At 40.6% G+C, this 20,363-nt stretch overlaps 1 protein-coding gene and 1 long non-coding RNA gene across 5 annotated transcripts in view; one reads left to right on the plus strand and one right to left on the minus strand.

Moving 5' to 3' along the window:
- Positions 1–16,323, minus strand: part of LOC107326049 (uncharacterized) — a 50,774-nt gene extending 34,451 nt beyond the window's left edge. The window contains exons 1-2 of one of the 3 annotated variants that reach the window (XR_003084287.2): positions 14,537–15,067; positions 9,911–10,244 (exon numbers count right to left, since the gene is read on the minus strand). This is a non-coding gene — a long non-coding RNA (uncharacterized LOC107326049). Of the gene's footprint in view, positions 1–9,910; positions 10,245–14,536; positions 15,068–16,186 lie in introns of those variants that run through there. The other 2 variants (XR_001559803.3, XR_003084286.2) reach the window with 2 other exon arrangements.
- ZFP36L1 (ZFP36 like 1 zinc finger CCCH-type) lies at positions 15,241–20,151 on the plus strand. 2 transcript variants are annotated; one of them, XM_007424569.4, is made up of 2 exons: positions 15,241–15,442; positions 17,549–20,151. In XM_007424569.4, the coding sequence occupies exons 1-2, from the start codon at positions 15,386–15,388 to the stop codon at positions 18,503–18,505; spliced, it is 1,014 nt and encodes a 337-aa protein (XP_007424631.1). In that variant the 5' UTR covers positions 15,241–15,385; the 3' UTR covers positions 18,506–20,151. The 2 variants fall into 2 exon arrangements, with proteins under 2 accessions (XP_007424631.1, XP_088001726.1); XM_088145600.1 differs by lacking the exon at positions 15,241–15,442 and adding an exon at positions 15,471–16,323.
- The last annotated feature ends 212 nt before the right edge of the window (positions 20,152–20,363 follow it).

A 20,363-nucleotide genomic window follows, 5' to 3' on the forward strand; every position in this document is an offset into this window, starting at 1 on the left:
GGTGGCTGGGGATGATGGGAGGTGATTTTCAACCCACCTAGCAGCCACCAGTTGGGAAAGGTTGATGCACAAGATTCCATAGGGTAAAACAAATGCAGTTTAGGAAACAGGTTAAGGGTAATTTGGTAAGATTTACTTTGACAGAAGAGGCATAAGTCACACACACACACTCACTCACTCACACACACACACACACACACACACACACTGTGCTTTCCTGGAATGCCCATTTTCTTCATTGAAATGAATAACTCTTTGTGAATGTGTGTACTACGTCCATATGACAAAATAATTCTGAACATGCTTTGTTTCATTCTTACATAGGCCTACTATATTTGGGTTGCAAAAATCTTGACAACCAGTAGATAGCAGCAACATAATTTGTTGCTGCCATCTAGTTGTCATCTGGATTTTTGCAACCTAGATTTGGTAGCCCTATTCTTACATAAACAGACACTCAAATCACTGAATGATGGGACTCTAAAGCCATGTTCCCTAACCTACTGCCTTCCACATGCCTTAGCTAGAATTCCCAGAATCCCATCTAGTATAGCTAATGATTAGGTAGTTTAGGAACTCTGGAAATTATACAACATATCTGGTGGGGTGGAAGGGAACAAGGTGGAGGTAGACTGTTTTAAGTTATGAGTGAATAGAACAACTCTAGTTCTTGCTCTTTATTATAAGATTGGCTTTTCCACTCCTAACATGATTCTGTAACTAGATACAATCATCACCTCAGATACTTTTTAGGTTTTCCTTTAGGCTTGATACAGCCCTCTGAGACACCATTTAGAGTAGACTGCAAACTGACTTTTATTATTCTGCAAGAAAACAAATGCAATGGAACAATAACATGGCAGAGATTTAGTAAGTGGCTTGGCAGCAACTAAAACCTGTTCTTTGCCACAAGACATCACCTCAAACCCAGCAATAACCCTTTTTCTTATACCTATTTCTTGTAGGATTAAAAAACAAAAACAAAACACCAAGATGATAGTGATACTGGAGTTGACCCTAACCTCTCATCTCCCCATAGCTTCTTTTTCTAAAATGACCTATTTTACTGTTGTTGTGGATTATTGAAAACACTTATATTGGCCCATGAACTTGCAGAGGGCTTGACAAACACAGATAAAGCTAGCTCCCTGCCCTGAAGCACTTACAGTTTAAATAAGAGCAAACACAAGATAACACTCTGGGACAACAATACCAGCAGAGCAGGGTGTGGTGATTATTAGCTATGAGGAAAAGGGTGTGTTTGTGTTCTCCACATAGCAAACCAAAGAGAAGGTGACTAAGACACAAAAAAGATAGAACTGTTCAGAAATACAGAACACACTGAAGGACAGAATGACTGGGTTCACAAAGTCACATTAAGCCATAACAGTTTGATAAACCACAAAAAGCAAAGAAACCATATTATAGCTTAGCACAATGTGTGAATCTGGCCAATTGGCACGATCAGGTTAGGGAAATGGGCATTCCCTTGGGCATACTGATAGGGTAGAACTTAGCAGAATTAATTGGTTATAAAAGGAAATCTGTCTCTTCTCCCAAACAACTTACATTCTAAACGTTGGCAGTAGGAAGGCAAGTGAGGACAGGAATAGCACAAGGGTAGTAACAGATGAGCACAAGTGAATTTTGCTTATCCTTGGTTACACTAAGCATTAGGGTTGTGAGTGAGCAGACTCACTCACAGAATCATAGAACTGGATGAAGACTTTTAGATTTCTGCATAAAACCATCCAATAAAGAGAAGCCTGCCCCCTCTCTGGGTAATTGATCAAATTATTCTGTAGGATTTTTTTTCCTAACGATCAGAATCTGAATGCATGTTGCTTATTAACCTTCTGGTCATAGTTTCACTTACTCAACTTTCCTATTGATTAGTACACTGTAGCTAATCATCTTGCGTTTTCCCCCACCCTTGAAAGGAGAAAGGTATCAGGAACTTCCTGGAAGGACTGTGCTTGGCAGGTAGTTAAATTCCCCATTGCTACTAACTTTATGCCTCTTCGACAGATCTTTGCTATTGAAAAAATCGTCAAAATCTTATCCTTGATTGTCCAGGCAACAGGAGTCACCGACAGTAATACTGCTTTTATTTATAACTCTCTACCATGTGCTTTCTATAACATTGCTGAGTTTATTCATTTGGGTTTCTGAACAAGCATACATATAGAAAAGCCTATTGCTATCTCAGCAAGGGACAAAGTGAGGGCCAAGTTACTTTAAGAGCCCTACAGGAGAAAGTCTAGAGCCTTGAAATACCTTCTGCAGAAGTTTCAAAACAGTTTTCCAAGACACCTAAGTTTTAATGAATCTATGCAGTTCCAAAATTCAAATCTTGCATTTTTTTTTTTTGGAAAGGGCATTTAGTCTATGGTTTGGATATTATTTTAATACTATGATATAATTTTATAGGGATTTATATCTTTATCTGTTTTTTAAACTTCATTTCGTACTGCTTACAGAAAAGTAGCACATCAGTTCAGTACTATTATTCTAGAAATCACAAAATGTGCCTTAGCAGCAACCACCATTGTTAAAGGTACAACCACAAACTTCCCTCTCGCCATGCAGCAGCGCAAGCTGTGAAGTCAGCCACCAAAAAAGAGACTGAGATTATTTCATTTTAAAATACCGAACAGGAAGAAGTCACAAAATTACAGCGGATTGAGTGGAGAAAAAGGGAGGAAGCAGAAATAAAGCCAACCAAGTAGACAATGATGCTTTGTTGAGAGCACATACAGATTTTGACACTGGAAAAGAAAGCTTGGACAGTGTGTAAGACAAACATCAATCTGGCCTATAGAGAGCAGTATAGGAAAAGGCAGCAGTCAAGAAAATGAAAAAGAAACAATGAAAACAAGATTTGTGAATAAAACTCAGAAATAGTTGTTATACTCCTAAAATAGGAGCATAAAGGCCCTGCCACCAATAGTCTAGTTGAATTTTACATACATGCCAAGCAGGAAGTAGTACTGTTGGAGGACATTAACTACTGTGACATCTGTTGAAAATCAACTCTGCCAAGTATGGTCCTTCCAGGAAATGCCTGAACTTTCTCCTTTAGAGGGTAAGGAAAGCACACAAGCATCAGCTGTACTCTACTCACTTGATATTAATTCAGCTGAGGAAGAGGAAGTATCAGGAACACGGGAGAAAATTGATCTTGTTTTTAAGGAAAATCAAGTTCTTTTGATTGTAACGGAAATTAAAGATGAGTCTAATGAAACATTTTGAACTCCAAAAAAAGTGGCTTTTAATAAACTCAGAGCAATGTTGAGTAGGACACCATGGCAGAAGAAGTAATGGGAAATGGAGCTTAAGATGAGTGGGAGTTGCTAGAAAAAAGAGGGAGAATAATAAAAGCACAATTCCAAATGAATTGGAACTCAGTGAAGAAAAGAATGATGGACAGAGAAGAATCCAGTATGCAACATAAAAAGTTTAGTGAAGATGTGAAAACAAAAAGGGACAGAGGAAAGGGGAAGGGGATAGATTATCAAGAAAATATATACTCCAGTAGCTCAGAACTTCTCCTGTGTCAGGAAAGCTAAAGCTCAAAATGAGCTGAGGTTGGCAAAGGATACTAAGACCACCCAAAAAGTTTGCTTTGGATATATTTAATGTAAAAGGAAATGAACCAGCATATCAACAAAACACCAAAATGCAGAAAAGGAAAGGCAGAGCCTTATTTGTCTTAGTCTTCTCCAACAAGAGAAAGTATGTTCCATCAGACAATTGTGAAGAGCAGAAAGAAGGGGCAGTATTGAAATCTGAGGATCATTCTCCATCGCTGAGTTTAAGTACCATCCATTCACCATTGATCTGAAATAAAACTATATTGGCATGGCATTTGCTGTTCCCATTGCTGAACCACATCCTACCTCTACTGCCTGTTTCAGTTGCTCCCAGCTATCTGATTGCAAGGTAATGGATTTTATGGTCAGATTGTAGATAGTATCAGAACAAGAGGAGAAGTGTTATTTGAACCCCAGTACAGCTGAGGATTGCTAAGTCTATCTCATACATGGATTTGGGATGAGAAGGCAACATTATGAGGACAAGATTGGGAAAAAAAAGATGTTGCTAGGGCAAGTTTGCTTCATAGCTGGGTGCAAGTAGAGAAAACTGCTGAGATTGACAGAAACATGATCAGGGAATACCCATTTACTTTGAATGATTTTAAATCTCCAAACCAGAGGAATTGCATTGTAGACTACTGAAGAAACTTGATGATGGTCCAGTGAAACCTTCACGTGTTTGTTTATTTGAGAAATCCTGAAGAAGTAGTGAAGTGTCAGATGATTGGAGAAGAGCAAATGTTGTCTCTATTTCAGAAAGGTAGAAAAAAGAGGATTTAGGGAAGTACAGACCAGTCAGTCTGACATCAGAAGATTCTGGAAATTAAGTGATCAATCTATAAACCTCTTGAAAAAAATGTGGGAATTACCAGAAGTCAGCAAGGATGGCGGAAGTAAGAATGTTTACCAATGAGAAGACTAAGTAGGAGTTATGATAGCACTCTTGAAATACCTGAAAGGAAGTTAGACAGAATAAGGTCAAGATCTGTTCACTCTGATTCTGACTGAATGTTATAAAAACAAGTTGACAGTGGAACCTGTTACTCGAGAAGTAGTTGGTTCCCTCTCACTGGAGGTTTTCAAGGAGGGACTAGGTAGCCAACTGTCAGGGATGCTTTAATTTGGATTCCTGCATTAAGCAGTGAGTTGGACTTGATGATCTTAAGTAGTCCTTCCTAGCTGCCTGGTTCTGTGATATTTTCTATCTATTCCAGAGGTATATTATTTATCCAGATTAACTCATGTATAGTAAACAATTAAATTATTGACTTTCAACAACAAAATTGTGGGGAGAAGCAGAAAGAGCACTTTAATTGTTCCTCTCCCCCAGTGAAACACTAGACAAAGTCACTGGCCAGCAGCTATTTTGGACTCTTTTTCCCCTGAGGAAGTGGAGAAATGGGCTGACATTTCCACCAGACATCTTGCAGCAAAAAAGTGAAACAAAATAAACTCTGAGCTGCTGGAGGAGAGCACCAGAAAGGCTTACACCTCTTCTGGCAACAGTTCAAGATTGAAAATTCTGCTGAAGCTTTACAGCAGCACTGCCCAACATTTTCTATCAAGGGCTACATTTGTGTTTTGACTGGTATGCAAAGGATTTTAAAAGGGTCCACAAAATAAATAGGGCCAAGACTACAACTAAATCTGAATTTACATTTAATGAAATCACATTAGCATCATTACTATCATTAAGGTTGTACAGCACTTCAGATCTGATCCCCAGGAGGTGCTTTGGAGCATGCAGAAGCTGCCTGTGACATCCTAAAACAGCCATGTTTTTTCTCAGGAGTCTGAGAAAGCACAAAGCAGCAATCATACAATCCCGGGAACAGCAGCTTTAAGGTGTTGTGGATAAGTGTTGTAGCTGCATTCATGCAGGCCCTGAAACATCTTTGGGGACTTAATCCAGAGTGCCCACAGAACACTCTGATTATTGATCTGATTATTTTATGATTATTCCCCCACTGTTTAGTAGCTTGTTCCTTTATTACATTGAAAAATATAATTTAATTGCCACAAGAAGAGAGTTCTGGGGGCTGTGTCTAAATCTTTCATGGATCACGTGAAAGATGGGCCTAAATTATGGATCTGTACTTGACTGAGGGCAGCACTTGTGAACATCATATTTGTTTCTTTCCCCCATCCTTTTTCTTCCTTCATAATGAAAGATTTTATAATATATAGGAAACTAATTAAATACACAGTGGTTTAATGTAATACTTTGAGTAACTATTAGAAATGTAATATAATTAATGTCAGGGAAAGGTAAATGATACCTTGTTTTCCTTTTTCTGAATGGAAAAGTTATTTGATGATTGTATTAACTGCTTGATGAATACAGAGATTAATTCTTATAAAAATTAGGTAAAGAAAAAATATAGTTATTAATTTCCATGGCTATACAAAGCAAAGCAGGAAATACAGCTTCATTAGCTAATCAATGCTACTAAAATGGTGAAGAAAATAAGAAATGGCATCAATTTTGATGGGTGTTAAATCCATCTTTTCAACAGAATTAAACATTTGTTGAGGATCTAACTAAAACTAAAAGATTTAAAAATATATGATGAATCAAGTATAAGGTGAAAAACTAAAGGCTTTGAAAGAAAGATGGAAAAAAATGAATTTGAAAATAGAGGGCAAGCTAAATTTATAGGATAGAAAATTTAATGAAGTACTGAAGTTAACCAAGAAAAGCACAATAAAGCATAAATATTTTAAAAACTGATAGAGGAAGGAAAAGGAAGAACTGGGGGGGGCATGGAAAATGGAATTAAGTAAACATGAACAGGAAACAAGAAATTGGTTTTGAAACAAGAAAACAAAACAAATTGAAAGGTTTGCCAGAATAGTACCATCAACTATTAACATTAGAGGAAAAAAGTTACTGCTTTTAAGAAAGTGGAGTCCGTTCTGTTGATATTTAACATGCTGTATAATGAAATCTCTTTCCACATGTACATCTAAAATGAGATCATCACACATATTGTTTCTGAGAGAAGTAAAACGTGTTACTTAGAAGTCAACATTCTATCAGATAAGTATCTGGATATAAGAATAAGGAAATCTGTCTATTATGTTTAAGAAAACTGAAAATTCAATTGCTGGGTATTTCAACTTGAAGGCTGTTTTTTGAAACAGAGTGGCTAAGTGTCAAAATTTTAAATGGGGCACCTCATTTATATGAATTAATTATTCAGTCTTGCATCACAGACAATTTCAATTTCAGAACAAAAGCAGTATACTAAAGTTAAGATTAGTTAAATAAAGTTGACATAATTAATTGATTCAAGAGAAACGTAGATTCAACTAAGTTATAGAATCCCCATTTCAGTAAGCAATAATTAAAGGTGATGAAATGGCTTAAAAAACCCAAAATCAAAAAAAAAAAAAAGGAAAGATGACAAAAAGGATTCAGTTATCTTACACAGACTACAAGGTATTACATCATTTTAAATGTCTGCCAAATTACACTCTGCAAAGTCAAGAAATGCAATGCTAAGGTTGACACCCTAATGGTCAGTGATGGTATTACACAATCTCCAAATTGTATTAGAGAGCCAGTGTGGTATTATGGTTAAAGGTACCAGGCTAGGAACCAGGAGACCAGGAGCTCTAGTCCTACCTTAGGCGTGAAACCAGCTGGGTAACTTTGGGCCAGCCACTGTCTCTCAGCCCTAGGAAGAAGGCAGCAGCAAACCACATGGTGCCAAGAAAACTGCTTTAGCCTACATTTTTGCTCTGCATATGACGACACACTTCTCCTTGCTCCAAATCTAGCAGGGGAGAATGAATTGGCTGGAACCAACAATGATGCCCAAATTGTCCTCATCCTGTCCTTTCTGATGAAGCACCTAAGACTTCTTAGATGGTTGTGATGAATGGTAGTTACTAATGGAACATGAGAACCTGCAGAATGCAGAAACCCATTTTTCCGCAACCTGGTGTCTTCCAGTTTCCACAATCGCTATACTGTCTTTTGCATTAGCTAGTAATTATGAAGACTGAAGGACATCAGGTTGGGGAAAAATGAGTTAAACTCCCAGACCAAACCAACCTGCCACCCTTGAAAGTCAGAAATTGCAGGCACCAGAACACTTCTAAAAGTCGTCACTTTTAATGTGACATAAAGAGCAAATTATTGAACAAGTGGGAAGTAATCATATTATCTACATTTAATTAATTTAATTTGAATTAAAAGTTAATCACATATTACATTCCTGTAAAACTAGAGAAACTACAGTTAATATAAGTAACTTTTCATTCAAGTGCAAATGTTTGACTTTTTGGACTAAACAAGCGGAAAGAGAACATTTGCAATAATATTTTATATATTTAATAATTTCCCTTTCAATCACATTTCAAACTTACCATTTAAAGACAACTTTTGGAGACTGTGGAATTTGGGGGACCTCCAGATTGTATCTGCTGGTATACATTAATTACATTAGAGTTGTGTTGCTATAATGCAGAAACAAAAAGCCCTGCTGTAGCTAAAACACCAGTCTTCCTCACAAGGCACCATTCAGTTGTATCATAACTATAACTCCCAGAGTTCCTTGGCAGGTGCTCCCTTCCATTATTTGTGTGTGTGAGTGCTTCTGCCTGTAACCCCACTTGAGGAACTGTGTTTGAAGACCCAAGGTGGGGTATCTGGTGGAACCGAGAAGTGTTAACAATTTTCAGAAGTTCTTCTACTGTTAAGCTAGACTATTAAGAGTGTCCTTTCTCCCTTTTGTCCTTCACCAACATCCCCCTTATAAGTGTATGTAATCTCAAGGGATAAAGCTCTGGTCTATCATTTGAGTTATGGTTTCTCTGTATATTGATAGTAGTCCAGTGCTTTGATTCTACTATATGCTGTGGGAAGAGCACTTAAAGAAAAAAAAACAGGGTTTTCCCAAGTCCATGGTTGGTATAACCCTCTGTCATTGGCTGGGACATGACCACAGCATCTAGGTGCTCCTCTCTGCTGACCTTGTACCCCATTTCAGCCATGCCACCAATGTATCTTTGCTACTTGGCTACTTCTGTCCACTCATTTCTCCTGCTAGCAGAGCATTTTAAATTTTGCAGGGCAAGACATGTTTAAAAATAAGGAAACTATGTTTTAAACTTCTTACTGTATAGAGTCATTAACTGTTGTGTTACTATTTCCACTGGAACATATGATGCCCTTTTCTTTAGCTTTCTTTCAAAACAACATGTAAAGACACCTCTGTATTTTCCATCACTATCTTCTTGTAACCACTGTAACCTGTTTCATGGTTTGGTTATATAGTTTCTTGCCAGAAAATCAACTTCTTCTTCTTCCCATACTGTCCTCCACAGTATTTATATATTGCATTTAAAATATTTAAAGTATTCTGTAAAATAAATAAATAAACCTCAAGTGTTACACCTGCACTTTCCATGATCATGCAACAGAAGCCATTTGAACTGTGAAGATGAAGCTCTGTGTACTCAGTTTTTTGCTTAGAACATAAGAACTGAAAAGATTCAGTCTTAGTTTTCCTAAATGATCGCTACTGATATCAGTTAGAGAGAAATTGCATATGAACAGTCTTAAATCTTTACACTGGGGCTTTCCTGCTGCTGTAATGAATATACATTTAAGACTATGCAACTCCTCTAAAAGTGGTGCTTCAGAACGTGCACGAAGACATATGTACAAAGAATCTGTTTTCAAACTGTTAAAGAAGGCCATGTCTTCCAGTCTCATGTGGGTGTTTCGGAAGCTGCTTCCAGCTGCGTAATACATGTGCATTCATGCACAGCCACCGTGCTTTGCTTTTTTCTCAGCATGCAGAAAACACCCAGGGGCAGCTTCTGAAACAGCCACATGGTCCTGAAAAGAGGTCCGAGTTTTCTCAGCATGCTGGGAAAAGTGAAGTTGTACATGCACATACATGTAGAGAAAGCTGGAAAGAGCTTCCAAAGCAACCGTATAGGTCTTGGAAAAAAATGTGGCTACTTTATTAATCTGAAGAGGTGCTTCGTATGCACTCTTGCATGTTCCAAGCCTGTCTCCTGAAGGAGTTGCATTTATAATTTGTATACCTATGTATTTTTTTCAAAGGATTTGTAATTTTAATTTCTGTACATTTTGCCTCCTAGAAATTGAGACACACATTTCAAGCAAGCAATCATGAAAGAATTATCACATTTTATTGTTGTGAGGGGGGGGAGCTGAGTCTTATGGCTTGCCTAGAGGCATTTTCTAACAATCATGGCATAAAGGAGATTTTTAAAAACAGTTTCCGGTTGCTAGAATTCATTGCTACCTTAGTACATGTTATTGAAAGTCTTACCAAAAGTTGTGTCTTTTACATTTGTCTGATAAAAGCTCCCATAATTCCCAGCCAGGGCCTTCCAGCTTCTGAGAAATTGGTGAGTCCTCTTACAAACAGCTGGCTTAAGAACATCATTTGTTATTAAGTCATCTAATCTGTTCTTGTTTGAGATACTTTTGTATTATTCACAGGTGTTAAGTCAAAAGAATTACAGCACATGCTGTTTCTATGAAGATTCTTGCAAAAATAATGTCCAGGTTGACTCAGTACCTCCTGACATATTCGTAATGCTTGACTCACAGAAATGCAGCAACATAAGAGAAATGGGGCACTTTCCAAAGATGTAGCATGCCTGAAACATGAACATTTAAAGAGGTTTAGTGAAAATCTGATCAGGCTGTATGCATCAGGTAACGTTCTGTCTCCTTTTCATCATGTTGAATGAACAGATATTGGCTGGCCAAACAGAAGTGAAATTCAGGGAAAGGAAGTGTTCTTTCTTCCCAAATTGTAATCCACCCCCAAATGACATATATTTCTTGGGCCCTTTCTTCCAGCTGAACTAGTTCTGAACTTTTTCACTTAAGCTTAAATTCTACAATGTCCCTCTCTACCATTGCTGTACTCAAGCCTTCAAAACCCCAAACAAAACCGTAGTTTTTCATGAACAATTATTTTTCCCCTTGTGGTTTAGCTAGGGGGTTCCAAATGGCCCAGCACATTCCTTTGTACAAACTCCAAGTCAAAGTCCTGCCACAAACATCTTGGAAAAATTCCTCAGGACCATCTCTGTTATTTTACTCAAGTTAGCAGCAGGAAGTATCTGCTGGATAAATTATAAAGTAATCAGAGGCAGAACACTTACACAAAGTGCCTCTTGCCCCCAAATTCATAGGCACCTGGGGCTTTATTTTAGGGCACAGAAACACGAAAGAATGAATCCCCTCCATCCTGGGGTACCCAAGAGGCAAAATTAACCAACAATTTTAGATCACCCTGTTCTCTAATGGTTGTTCTACCCCTACATACACCTCCTACTTTTGCTTCTCCCTCTTACTTCCCTTCCCTCCCAACGGACACACATGGAAGTTTCCCATATTAGGGTAATTATTAGCCTCAGCCCCAGGACGTAGCTGTGACTGTGTAGATCTTCCTGGCTGTACAACATCTTTCTTCTGCCAATCCTTTTATTATTGAGAATTCTATCTTTTCTCCTCAATGGTCAAGGCACATTCAGGTTGCACACTGCCATCTTTACACTTTCACCCCTGCAGTCAAATTCCTGGCTTGGAAAAGCCTCCTGTCTTTTCCTGTACTGGCTGAAGCTCTTCTAGCTCTAAACTCTTCAGCCGCGCATACTTTCTTGGGAACTCGTCAGCTACTCCACCCCAGATGCTTTTGTAGCTGGGCTTCTGGAACAGACATAACTTCTTGAACCAGCTGATCATCATCTATTAGTAGTACTTCCACTATGAGATTTAACTGCTGTAGAAATATTTTCATCTGGTTTTGGAATGTTCCTGTTTTTTCCTCTAGCTTATTCTGACATACCGTAGCTCCTAGCACCTCTTCTAGGAAGCTCATCCCATTGTTAACATTAGTGTTTTGCACATGCAATTAAAGTTTAAAAAAAAATATTTTTTTTTGAAATTAAGAAGGTAACTGGAAATGCTTATTGTTTTTGTGACATGAAGTTCATAGTGTAGAGATGCCAATAGATTCTGGTTCCTCATCAAATATTTAGGGGATCCACACCCTAAGGGGAGCCAGTTTGGTGTAGTGGTTAAGGCATTAGGCTAGAAACCAGAAGACCATGAGTTCTAGTCCCACCTTAGGCACAAAGCCAACTGGGTGACCTTGGGCCAGTCTCTCTCTCTCTCTCTCTCTCTCTCTCAGCCCTAGGAAGGAGGCAATGGCAAACCACTTCTGAAAAGCCTTGCCAAGAAAACTGCAGGGCCTAGTCCAGGCAGTCACCAGGAGTCAAAAACTGACTCAAAGGCACACATACACCACACCCCAAAGGAATCATAGGATTTTACAGAGGATAAATTACTACAAAAGGATGAGACATCTTCTATTTAGACAAGACTTGGGATAAATAACCAAATCAGTTTTTAAACAGATATAATCAGAGCTATCAACAGACAAGTTTCAAAAGACAAAGCCTCCACTACTATATGATGTTCATTGAAATATTTTATTCTCAAGAGATTTCTTGGAAATCATTCAAACTAATCCCAAGTCTGTAACAGAAATCAGAAATCTTCTTTCTGAGCTGGTACAGATATCTCTGGAGCCAACTTAGCCTTGCAAGTAACTATTCTCACAAGCTAACTACTGATGAAAGAAATCAAACCTACTAATGTAGTCAAGCCTAGTTCATATTTGTTGCAAACTGCAAGCTTCACAAGGGCACAAGTCTACTGCCCATGTGCCAAAGCCATACTTACTCTACCCAAGCCACAATTATTTCCACAATTGGGATAGCTATACAGCTGCTGTTGTTGTACAACCACAGTACCAGCATTTTTGTGACAGCATTTGCACTACTGGCTATTATCATGCAGATACCAATGGTGCTTACTTCTGCATGAATGCTACCAAGCTATGAACACTACTTAAGTGCTCCTGTGGGGGGCCACCAAGTAGTATTCAGCAGCTGAGGAAGGGGCTTGCAGAAGTGTTCATTTGTTGCCAGACTGGAACAAACAGGGAGGAAGCTGGAACAAGGTATATTTGATGAGATTCCTGACTTTAACTCTATGGAACTGACATTCAGCAGAATTCAGGTCTTCTTCAAAGTTTATCACTTTTTAGAAATCAGTACTGAAGAACATGCTTACTGAGAAGAGCCACTGTATTCTGTAGAGGTATTTCTGAATAAGCTTCTACTTTTCTGTTAAAGTCTGGGCTTCAAACAGAGATATTGTATCTGGACTGCAAAACTCTGGATGGTTGTGAAATGGCAGCAGAGTTTGAGTTTTCTGTATTTTTTCACAGCCAGTTAGTTGTCATCCGGATTTTTGCAGCTCAGGCATGATATATATTTCAAAGCTGCAAACGAACCTTAACAGGAGTCAAGGTTTTAACTTTTCAATCAAGTTTTTGTTCTAGAAAATGTACTTTTTTCCCCCTTTACAGATGCTATAAAGCATAACAATTATTTCAGCATAGCTGGTTCTGCTCATTTTCCACTGCCACCAGAATGAGGAGTCTGGCATCAGCTCTCGATTGGGCAGTACATTCCAAAAGGGAGGGATCATTTCCGAGTTTCTTTCTCATTTGCTGCAAATCTCCTTTATTTGAAGGGTTTCCTCAGCACAGAATTAAATTCAGCCTCCGGGTCCCCCTGCGTCTGTTGAGTACTGTAAATATTTGCCGCCATAAAAAAAAAACCAAAACCAAAAATCCTAAACTAAATGAAAACTATGGTGTCATGTTCTTGCCAAATTAAGGTCTGCCACTGATTATCTGAAATTCGCAAAGGTAAATTTACAGTACTTCTTAACTGGTAAGCAGCAAGCCATGTTTTGAGACACTGAAATGGGGAGGGGGGTATCTTTTTTTTTCCACAAGAGTCTTGTACGCTTGCAATGAGACCGAAAAGGGGAACGCTGGGAGGGAAGGGAAAAAGGCAACGTATATATCGTTGAGTATATATCGAGGCAGTCGATTTAAATCAAAGCGGACAGATGCAATCCTGCCTAAGGCGGGTGGCCTTTCGGTGATGGAAAACGGAGATACAACCAGTATAATCTACACTTGCTTCAGACGTACCCAGGAGAGGGGGCGGAGAGGAAACCAAAATGGTGCGCTCTACAGCGAGCGCGAAAATGCGGCTAGCAAGTGGCCTCATTACGCAGCGATGGAAACTGCACTCAAGGCGCCGCGTTTCCTAACAGGCCGAGCGCTCTGAAGTGTTGTGCCGCAACCATCTGTGTAGGTGAGACTTCTGTTGCGAGGTCACATGGAAAGAGGAAGGAAATATTAGCAGCTCCACTTCAGTCTAGCCCTTTCTTCCACAACTTAAAGGCAGCGGGGGAACGGATTCAGTCGACAATGCCTTTCCCCTCCCAGATGCAAATCGCGGCGTAAGTCACGTTCCGATGAATGTGTCCCTTCCCCAACTCGAATCGCGCCAAAAGCAAGGGGACAAAACCCGACTCGGGAAACCATCCGATACTCAATTAAAGAAACGGAGGCAAGGCCAGAGATAAAAGTGCAACCCTGGAAGCCTGTTATTCAAATAAACATAAAAGCACTTTAAAAAAATCGGTGCCCTTTTTAGAAACGCACGTTAGCAATGTGGGAATCGAAGAGAGTCCCTGTAAAAACTGCAGAGCGGGTGGGGAAACGCAAAAACACAGCAAGGCATTTTCCAACGGGAACTTAGGCAAATGGTTCGTGGAATTTTCTCGAAATCTTTTATCTTTCCTCCCCCCCCCCCAAACTTGATTACAGTCGCTTTTAAACTGGAACACCACAATCGTTTCTGGTCCCGGACTTTTTAAGAATCAACTCAGAAAATCAGTATTACATAAAAAATAGGTGGAGGGGGACAAACTCGATATAGTTTAAACTCGATGTAGCTTCGTACCACGGTCGGCGCGAAGCTCATTTGAGTTCTTTATGTCCTGAACCTACCGAGATTTATGAAGACCTCAACCTTTGCTTTGACCAGAACCTACTTCCGAGTAAACGTGTCTAGAATCAAAAACGCGCAGCCAGCTCCCATTCTTGCTTTGCTTACTCAGAAGTAAGTCCCGTGGGATTCAGCTAGCCTGGCTCCCTGAGAGGTGGGCGTCAACTGCCCACGCCTTCAAGATGACTGTACTGCATCGATCCGACAGTCAGGAAAAAAAACACCAAATCCCTCAGCAGCAGAGGGGCGAGGAAAGTGAAAGAGCCCAAACTCTGCAAGAGCCCTCGCGCTCGCCCGAAAGTTCGAAGGAACCCCCGAACATTTCTCGAGGAAACAATTGATCCCGCCTTTAAGTAGGGGGGGGCTCCGCATCGGGGGCAGAGAATAACGTCACGTTACACTCAAGTCCCGACAAAAGAGGCTTAACTAGCCCTTCCTTCGTCGCCTAATTAGAGGTAACTTGTACAAACACTACTCTCTTCAAAACTTTTCCCCCAAATTAAAAACAAGAGCTTCAAGGCCCTCCCCCTCTTCTTTCCCGTCGTCCTGAAGGGCTTTCGGTCGGCCTGACCCCACTAGGTGATCCCCTCTTCCTTCTCATCGTCGGCTCCCTCCGCCTCTCTCATTTAAATAAAGTTAGAACTCCTCCCACGGCGTAAGGGCTGAAACTATAAATCGAGCTTTTTGGTAAGTTCTTCTGGAAGGAACGAGAAAGGGGAATTGTTGGAGCTGGAGGGGGCAAAAGGGAGTCCGTCCCAGGGAAACTGGAGGCTGTGCCTTACAACACTGATTCATTTTGTTTTTCTGTTAGAGCTACTCCAATTTTTCATTCCTCTTTTTGCTAGTTGAAGATGTCTACAGCCCTCGTGTCTCCAACAATCTTCGACTTGAGTGAAGTTTTATGCAAAGTAAGTTGCCTCCCGCATTATCTTCTAAAACTTTTAAATAAAGCTTTTGTTCCGATTGCTTCGGGAGAGTAAACAGGATTTCTCTCATTCTACATCTAATGTCCCCTTCCTTTTTCCCTCCGTATTCAACAGTTAAGAAATTAAAGTTTGAGCAGACGTGCGTGTTTTAAAACAGCATAAGCTGTATTTGGCCTTAATAACCGCTCGGAGATCCGAGAAGTTACTTGGGAGAGTTGTTTAGGAAAGTCCTTGTTGAGCCCCAAGTCTTAGTTGAATTGCTGGAGCGCTAAGTCTTTTGGGGGTGAGTGGGTGGGGAAGTGTTTTACAATGGGCTTTCGGTAGTTCTGTTTATTGTTTTGCTCAGCTCTCCTTTGAATTATTTCGAGGTTTAAAAATCGGACGTCTCGAACTTTCCCGTTTTCAGTAGTTCGCTGGATCGCCCTGTAACTTTGCCCGTGTTTTTGGAAGCAAGTTTAGAAGGGTTGCGCTATTCACCCGATGAATTCGGAAAAGTTTTCCATTTTGAAAGGCTCGCATTATTAAACTGCGGGAGGCAGCCTGTGGAAGCGTCGCTTCATCCTAAATTCGGTACTTGGGACTAAGGCGTGTTTCCTCTTGGCCGCCCCCTCCCCCCATGTGTTGGAATGCAAAATCTTTTGCAACCTTTTGCAGCCCTGCGCTCGAGTTCTAGGATTTATGGAGTCGCTTTATGGCCTGGGTTGGAAAGTTGCTGCGATTACTTACTCGGCCGCACACCACGTTTGTTCGGGGTGGAGAAAGATGGCTGTTGCCACGAATTTCCCGCAAGCTTGGTGCGCCGCTGTTGCACGTTTACGGTCTCAGCTTGCTCGAAAGGGAAATCGAGCCTCTGCGACGGGAAGGTAGGGGGAGGAGGAGGTTCTGGCTTCAGGCTTTTGCAAAATACCGTTTACAGGCTAGTCACCCCGCCCCCTCCCGCCTCCTCATTTTCTAGCCTGCTTACTTAGTTCGCTTTTTCTGCAGTTTGCTTTTCTTATCTCTCAGCCCACTCATGTGGCTACGTTTTTCTCTTTCTCGCCAGCTTATCTTTGTTTAGCCGCAGTCGTTGGGTGGATGCATTTCTTAAGTTTGTGAGGAGTTGTTGATTGCTTAGAGTGTAAGGCAGTGGGAAGAGCCAGTAACTTCCTTAACTTGAGAAACAGAATCCCCAACTTGTGCTGTTGTTTCTGCGTCCTTGGGTATTGCTAACCACTTGCAAAAGTGAGTTGGTGTGGGTGTGTTCTGCATCTGGTTTCCCTCTTTGTTAAATGCGTATAATACAGACACACAATCGATTTTGAAATAAAGTATTTTAGATTGAGCATCACATGTACCCAAGCTAAAAGTTGCTTGAACTTTTTCTCAGATTGATTCCTCTGCAGGGTCAGAAAACTAATTGGAAAGGAATCTGTATAGACATGAAGTCTTGTATGAACCACATGAAATGCAATTCCTTTGCAGAAAGTGAAGTGGCACAATGATACTAACTGAGAAAGTCTATCTTTTCCAAGGCTCATACCTCTTTATAAAAATCTTACATAGACTCCCTCCTGCCAAGAAATAGGTTTTGGATTGCTGGAAAGATAGACTTGAAAGTGTTCGTGAAAAAGATCTGGCCATTCCTCTCTCCAGATGCCTCCTTCTTTCACATTAGAGCGATATTGGTATGGGTTTGGAGGACAATTATGTTAAAATTATGCTTGGCTTTTGGGCATAAATCATTAAGGAAGTCTATAGCCAATATTCAGAAAAGTAGTATGCTGTGATGATCAGATTATGGCTGATGTTCTTTCCTGTTATAGGGTGATAGATCTTTGCCTAGAACAAGACTAATCAAAATGTGTTTCATTGATACAGTAAAGATGAACCTGAGGGAAAGCCGTTGCAAAGCTGAGTTGCTTGTGACTAGTAGTGTGTGCTTCCTACTGTCTGACGTGTCTGATGCAGAGGAGAGCTTTAGTCGTTTTACTGTTGGCAGATCAGTTGTGCAGCTGTGGAAAGAGGGTGGTACGGTGACCAGGTCTAAGGGCATCAACAAATCAAGGGGAAAGCTGGATTGCTGACTGCTTTTTTACTTCCTCCTTCCAGAGTAACAAGATGCTGAATTACAGCCCCTCAGCTGCTGGAGGGTGTCTTTTGGACAGGAAGGCGGTAGGAACTCCGGCTGGTGGGGGTTTCCCCCGGAGGCATTCTGTCACCCTGCCCAATTCAAAGTTCCATCAGACCCCTCTCCTTAGCAGCCTTAAGGGAGAGCCAGCCCCAGCCTTGGGGCCCAGGGAGAGCCGCTTCCGGGACCGCTCCTTCTCTGAAGGTGGCGAGCGCCTGCTTCAGCAAAAGCAGCCTGGTGGGCAAGTCAACTCAAGTCGCTACAAGACGGAGCTGTGCCGCCCGTTTGAGGAGAATGGGACCTGCAAATATGGAGACAAGTGCCAGTTTGCTCACGGCATCCATGAGCTGCGAAGTCTGACCCGCCATCCCAAGTACAAGACGGAGCTGTGTCGCACTTTCCATACCATTGGCTTCTGCCCTTACGGGCCTCGCTGTCATTTCATCCACAATGCTGAGGAGCGCCGGGCTGTAGCTGGTGGCGGTCGAGAGCCTGTGATTGCCGAAAGACCCCGCCTCCAACACAGTTTCAGCTTCGCTGGTTTCCCAAGTGCTGTTGCTGCCAATGGGCTGCTGGACAGCCCCACCTCAATAACCCCTCCACCCATCATAAGTGCTGATGACCTCCTGGGTTCTCCTACTCTGCCTGACTGTGCCAGCAATCCATTCACCTTCTCCAGCCAGGAGCTGACCAATCTCTTTGCTCCTAGTATGGGGATGCAGGTGCCTGGGGGGGGCTCACCCACTGCTTTCGTCCTTAGACCCATGTCTGAGTCCCCAAATATGTTTGACTCTCCTCCGAGTCCACAGGACTCCCTCTCTGACCAGGAAGGTTATCTGAGCAGCTCTAGCAGCAGCCACAGCGGCTCGGATTCGCCTATCCTGGACACCTCAAGACGTCTTCCCATCTTCAGCAGACTGTCCATCTCTGATGAATAATCTGGTATTGCCTTTTGGCCTCTTCCCACATGTATTAGAATGTTAAGCTTATAGCCCCCTCCCTCTCCTAAATCTCCCTTAGCATCTTTGGGTTTGATGTTAACTCCAAGACTGTCCACCTGCCTAGAGTCCAGACACTGGCTGAAACCGAAAGTGCCAAATTACAAAAAAAAGTGATAATCGTTTACAAGTGTAGTGCCTTTTAATATGTTCACTGTGACTATATTACCTCTCCAGCTGCAGAGGGCACCAGCAGCCTCTATAGAGCTCTGCATTTCCAGATGTGCAGGAATATCCAGAACTAGCAACTCCTGTCACCAGCAGCAATTCAGATGCAGAAAACTCTTCCTCTTTGTCTTCCCCTCCTTTGCCTGTGTTCAGTAGACAAATGGCAGGTGGACATCTGTTAACATCCAATCCTTTCCACCTTTTATAAAGGCTAGTTGCCTGACTCAACTCAGGTCAGCCAGAAGAACAGTTTAGAATGGACAGTTCACTCTAACATGCGTGGGACTTGGTAAATGGAGAGTAAAGCCAGATGGACAGTGAACGACTTGCTTTTGGTGCTACAGGCTCTCCGCATGTACATGTGACATCTTCACAAAAAGTGGGGAGGGGAGGGGTGTCTAACGGTGTTCATTCCACACATGCAAGTTCTGTGTAAACAAAGTTCCAGTAGTCATAGCTTTAATGGTTTTTGCTCTAGAGTACAATAGACCTATCCATAGAGCACTCACGCCAAGCTTTTTATTTTTTTTCCTGGGTTTTTAATTTTGTATAACTTCAGAAATTGGAGAGCAAATTTTGCTTGTCACTGCACAACAATATAAAGCTTATTTAACTTATCAAAACGTATTTATTGCTGAAACCTATGCTTTTTTGTTAATTTTGTTCATATTTATCTGGATGATGAATTCATAGAATATATTCTTTTATGTTTAAATTATGATCTTCCATATTAATCTTAAGATTGTGAAGTCTTTTTCTTTTCCCCCTCCCCCACAGTTTAATATATTATACTACAATGACATTTTTTGTAACTTTACACTTTTTTTGGTTATTTTATTTTTAAAAAATGAAAATTTAATTTAAAAAATGCAACAACTGTGTTTGGATTATTTATTTTAGATCGTTCCCCTTTTTCTGTCAGACTGCAAATTGAGTTTCATGTGCTTCTTTGCCTTTCTTTGCCCAACAAGGCCTCTCCCAGGTGGGGTGAAATTCTAGCCATACTGATGTCATTGGAGGATTTTGTCAGTGACTTCAGTAGAATGAGGATTTCACTGCTGGCCTCTAGAATGTATACGCATAAGCTGTGCTGTGAGACGATGAAAAGGAAGATCTTTTGCTTCCTTTTTTTTGTAAGTATTTAAAAGGAAAAAAAATTACCCTTTGGTTTCAAGTGCCTGTCTAAAGACATTCCAAATGTAGTTTGTCTTTGCATTTCTGTATTCCAAGAATGGAGTGTTTCCTCTTTTTAAGGTAAACATTACTGGCACAAAGAACACATTGAATGTAATTTTTCCCATTACTGTTCACTACATTGCTTTTTTTTCCTTTTTCCTTTGTGTGAGTTTATTTAAGAGAATCTTTTGTAACGACTGTTTGCAGTTTAAATCAATAAATCCCAAGTGTTTTTTCAAGAATTGACAGTGAAACTGGTTTTACTTGCAAAAAAAAAGTTAAAAGGAAGCTGCTGATAATGAGATACTACCTTGCCAAATTCTCTTACACCAGATTTGCACAAGTTTTTAAGAAAGCTGACATTCCAAACATCTATATGAAAATAAGCCGAGCTAGTATTATCTTTGGTTTTTACTTAAGTTTGTAGAAAAGGACTATTTTAATATAGCAAATT

The sequence above is a fragment of the Python bivittatus genome, unplaced genomic scaffold, assembly GCF_059951505.1.
Source record: "Python bivittatus isolate LINGU-HERP-01145 unplaced genomic scaffold, Pbiv_v1 ctg000480_np1212, whole genome shotgun sequence".
In the NCBI taxonomy this organism is placed as follows: domain Eukaryota; kingdom Metazoa; phylum Chordata; class Lepidosauria; order Squamata; family Pythonidae; genus Python; species Python bivittatus.

What these genes read in the sequence shown, in the direction of transcription:
- ZFP36L1 (XM_088145600.1), top strand. Translation starts at nt 16,087, where the DNA reads ATGCAAAATCTTTTGCAACCTTTTGCAGCCCTGCGCTCGAGTTCTAGG. An exon ending in CGAGCCTCTGCGACGGGAAG is followed by an intron (nt 16,324 to 17,548) that starts GTAGGGGGAGGA and finishes TCCTCCTTCCAG; the next exon opens with AGTAACAAGATGCTGAATTA.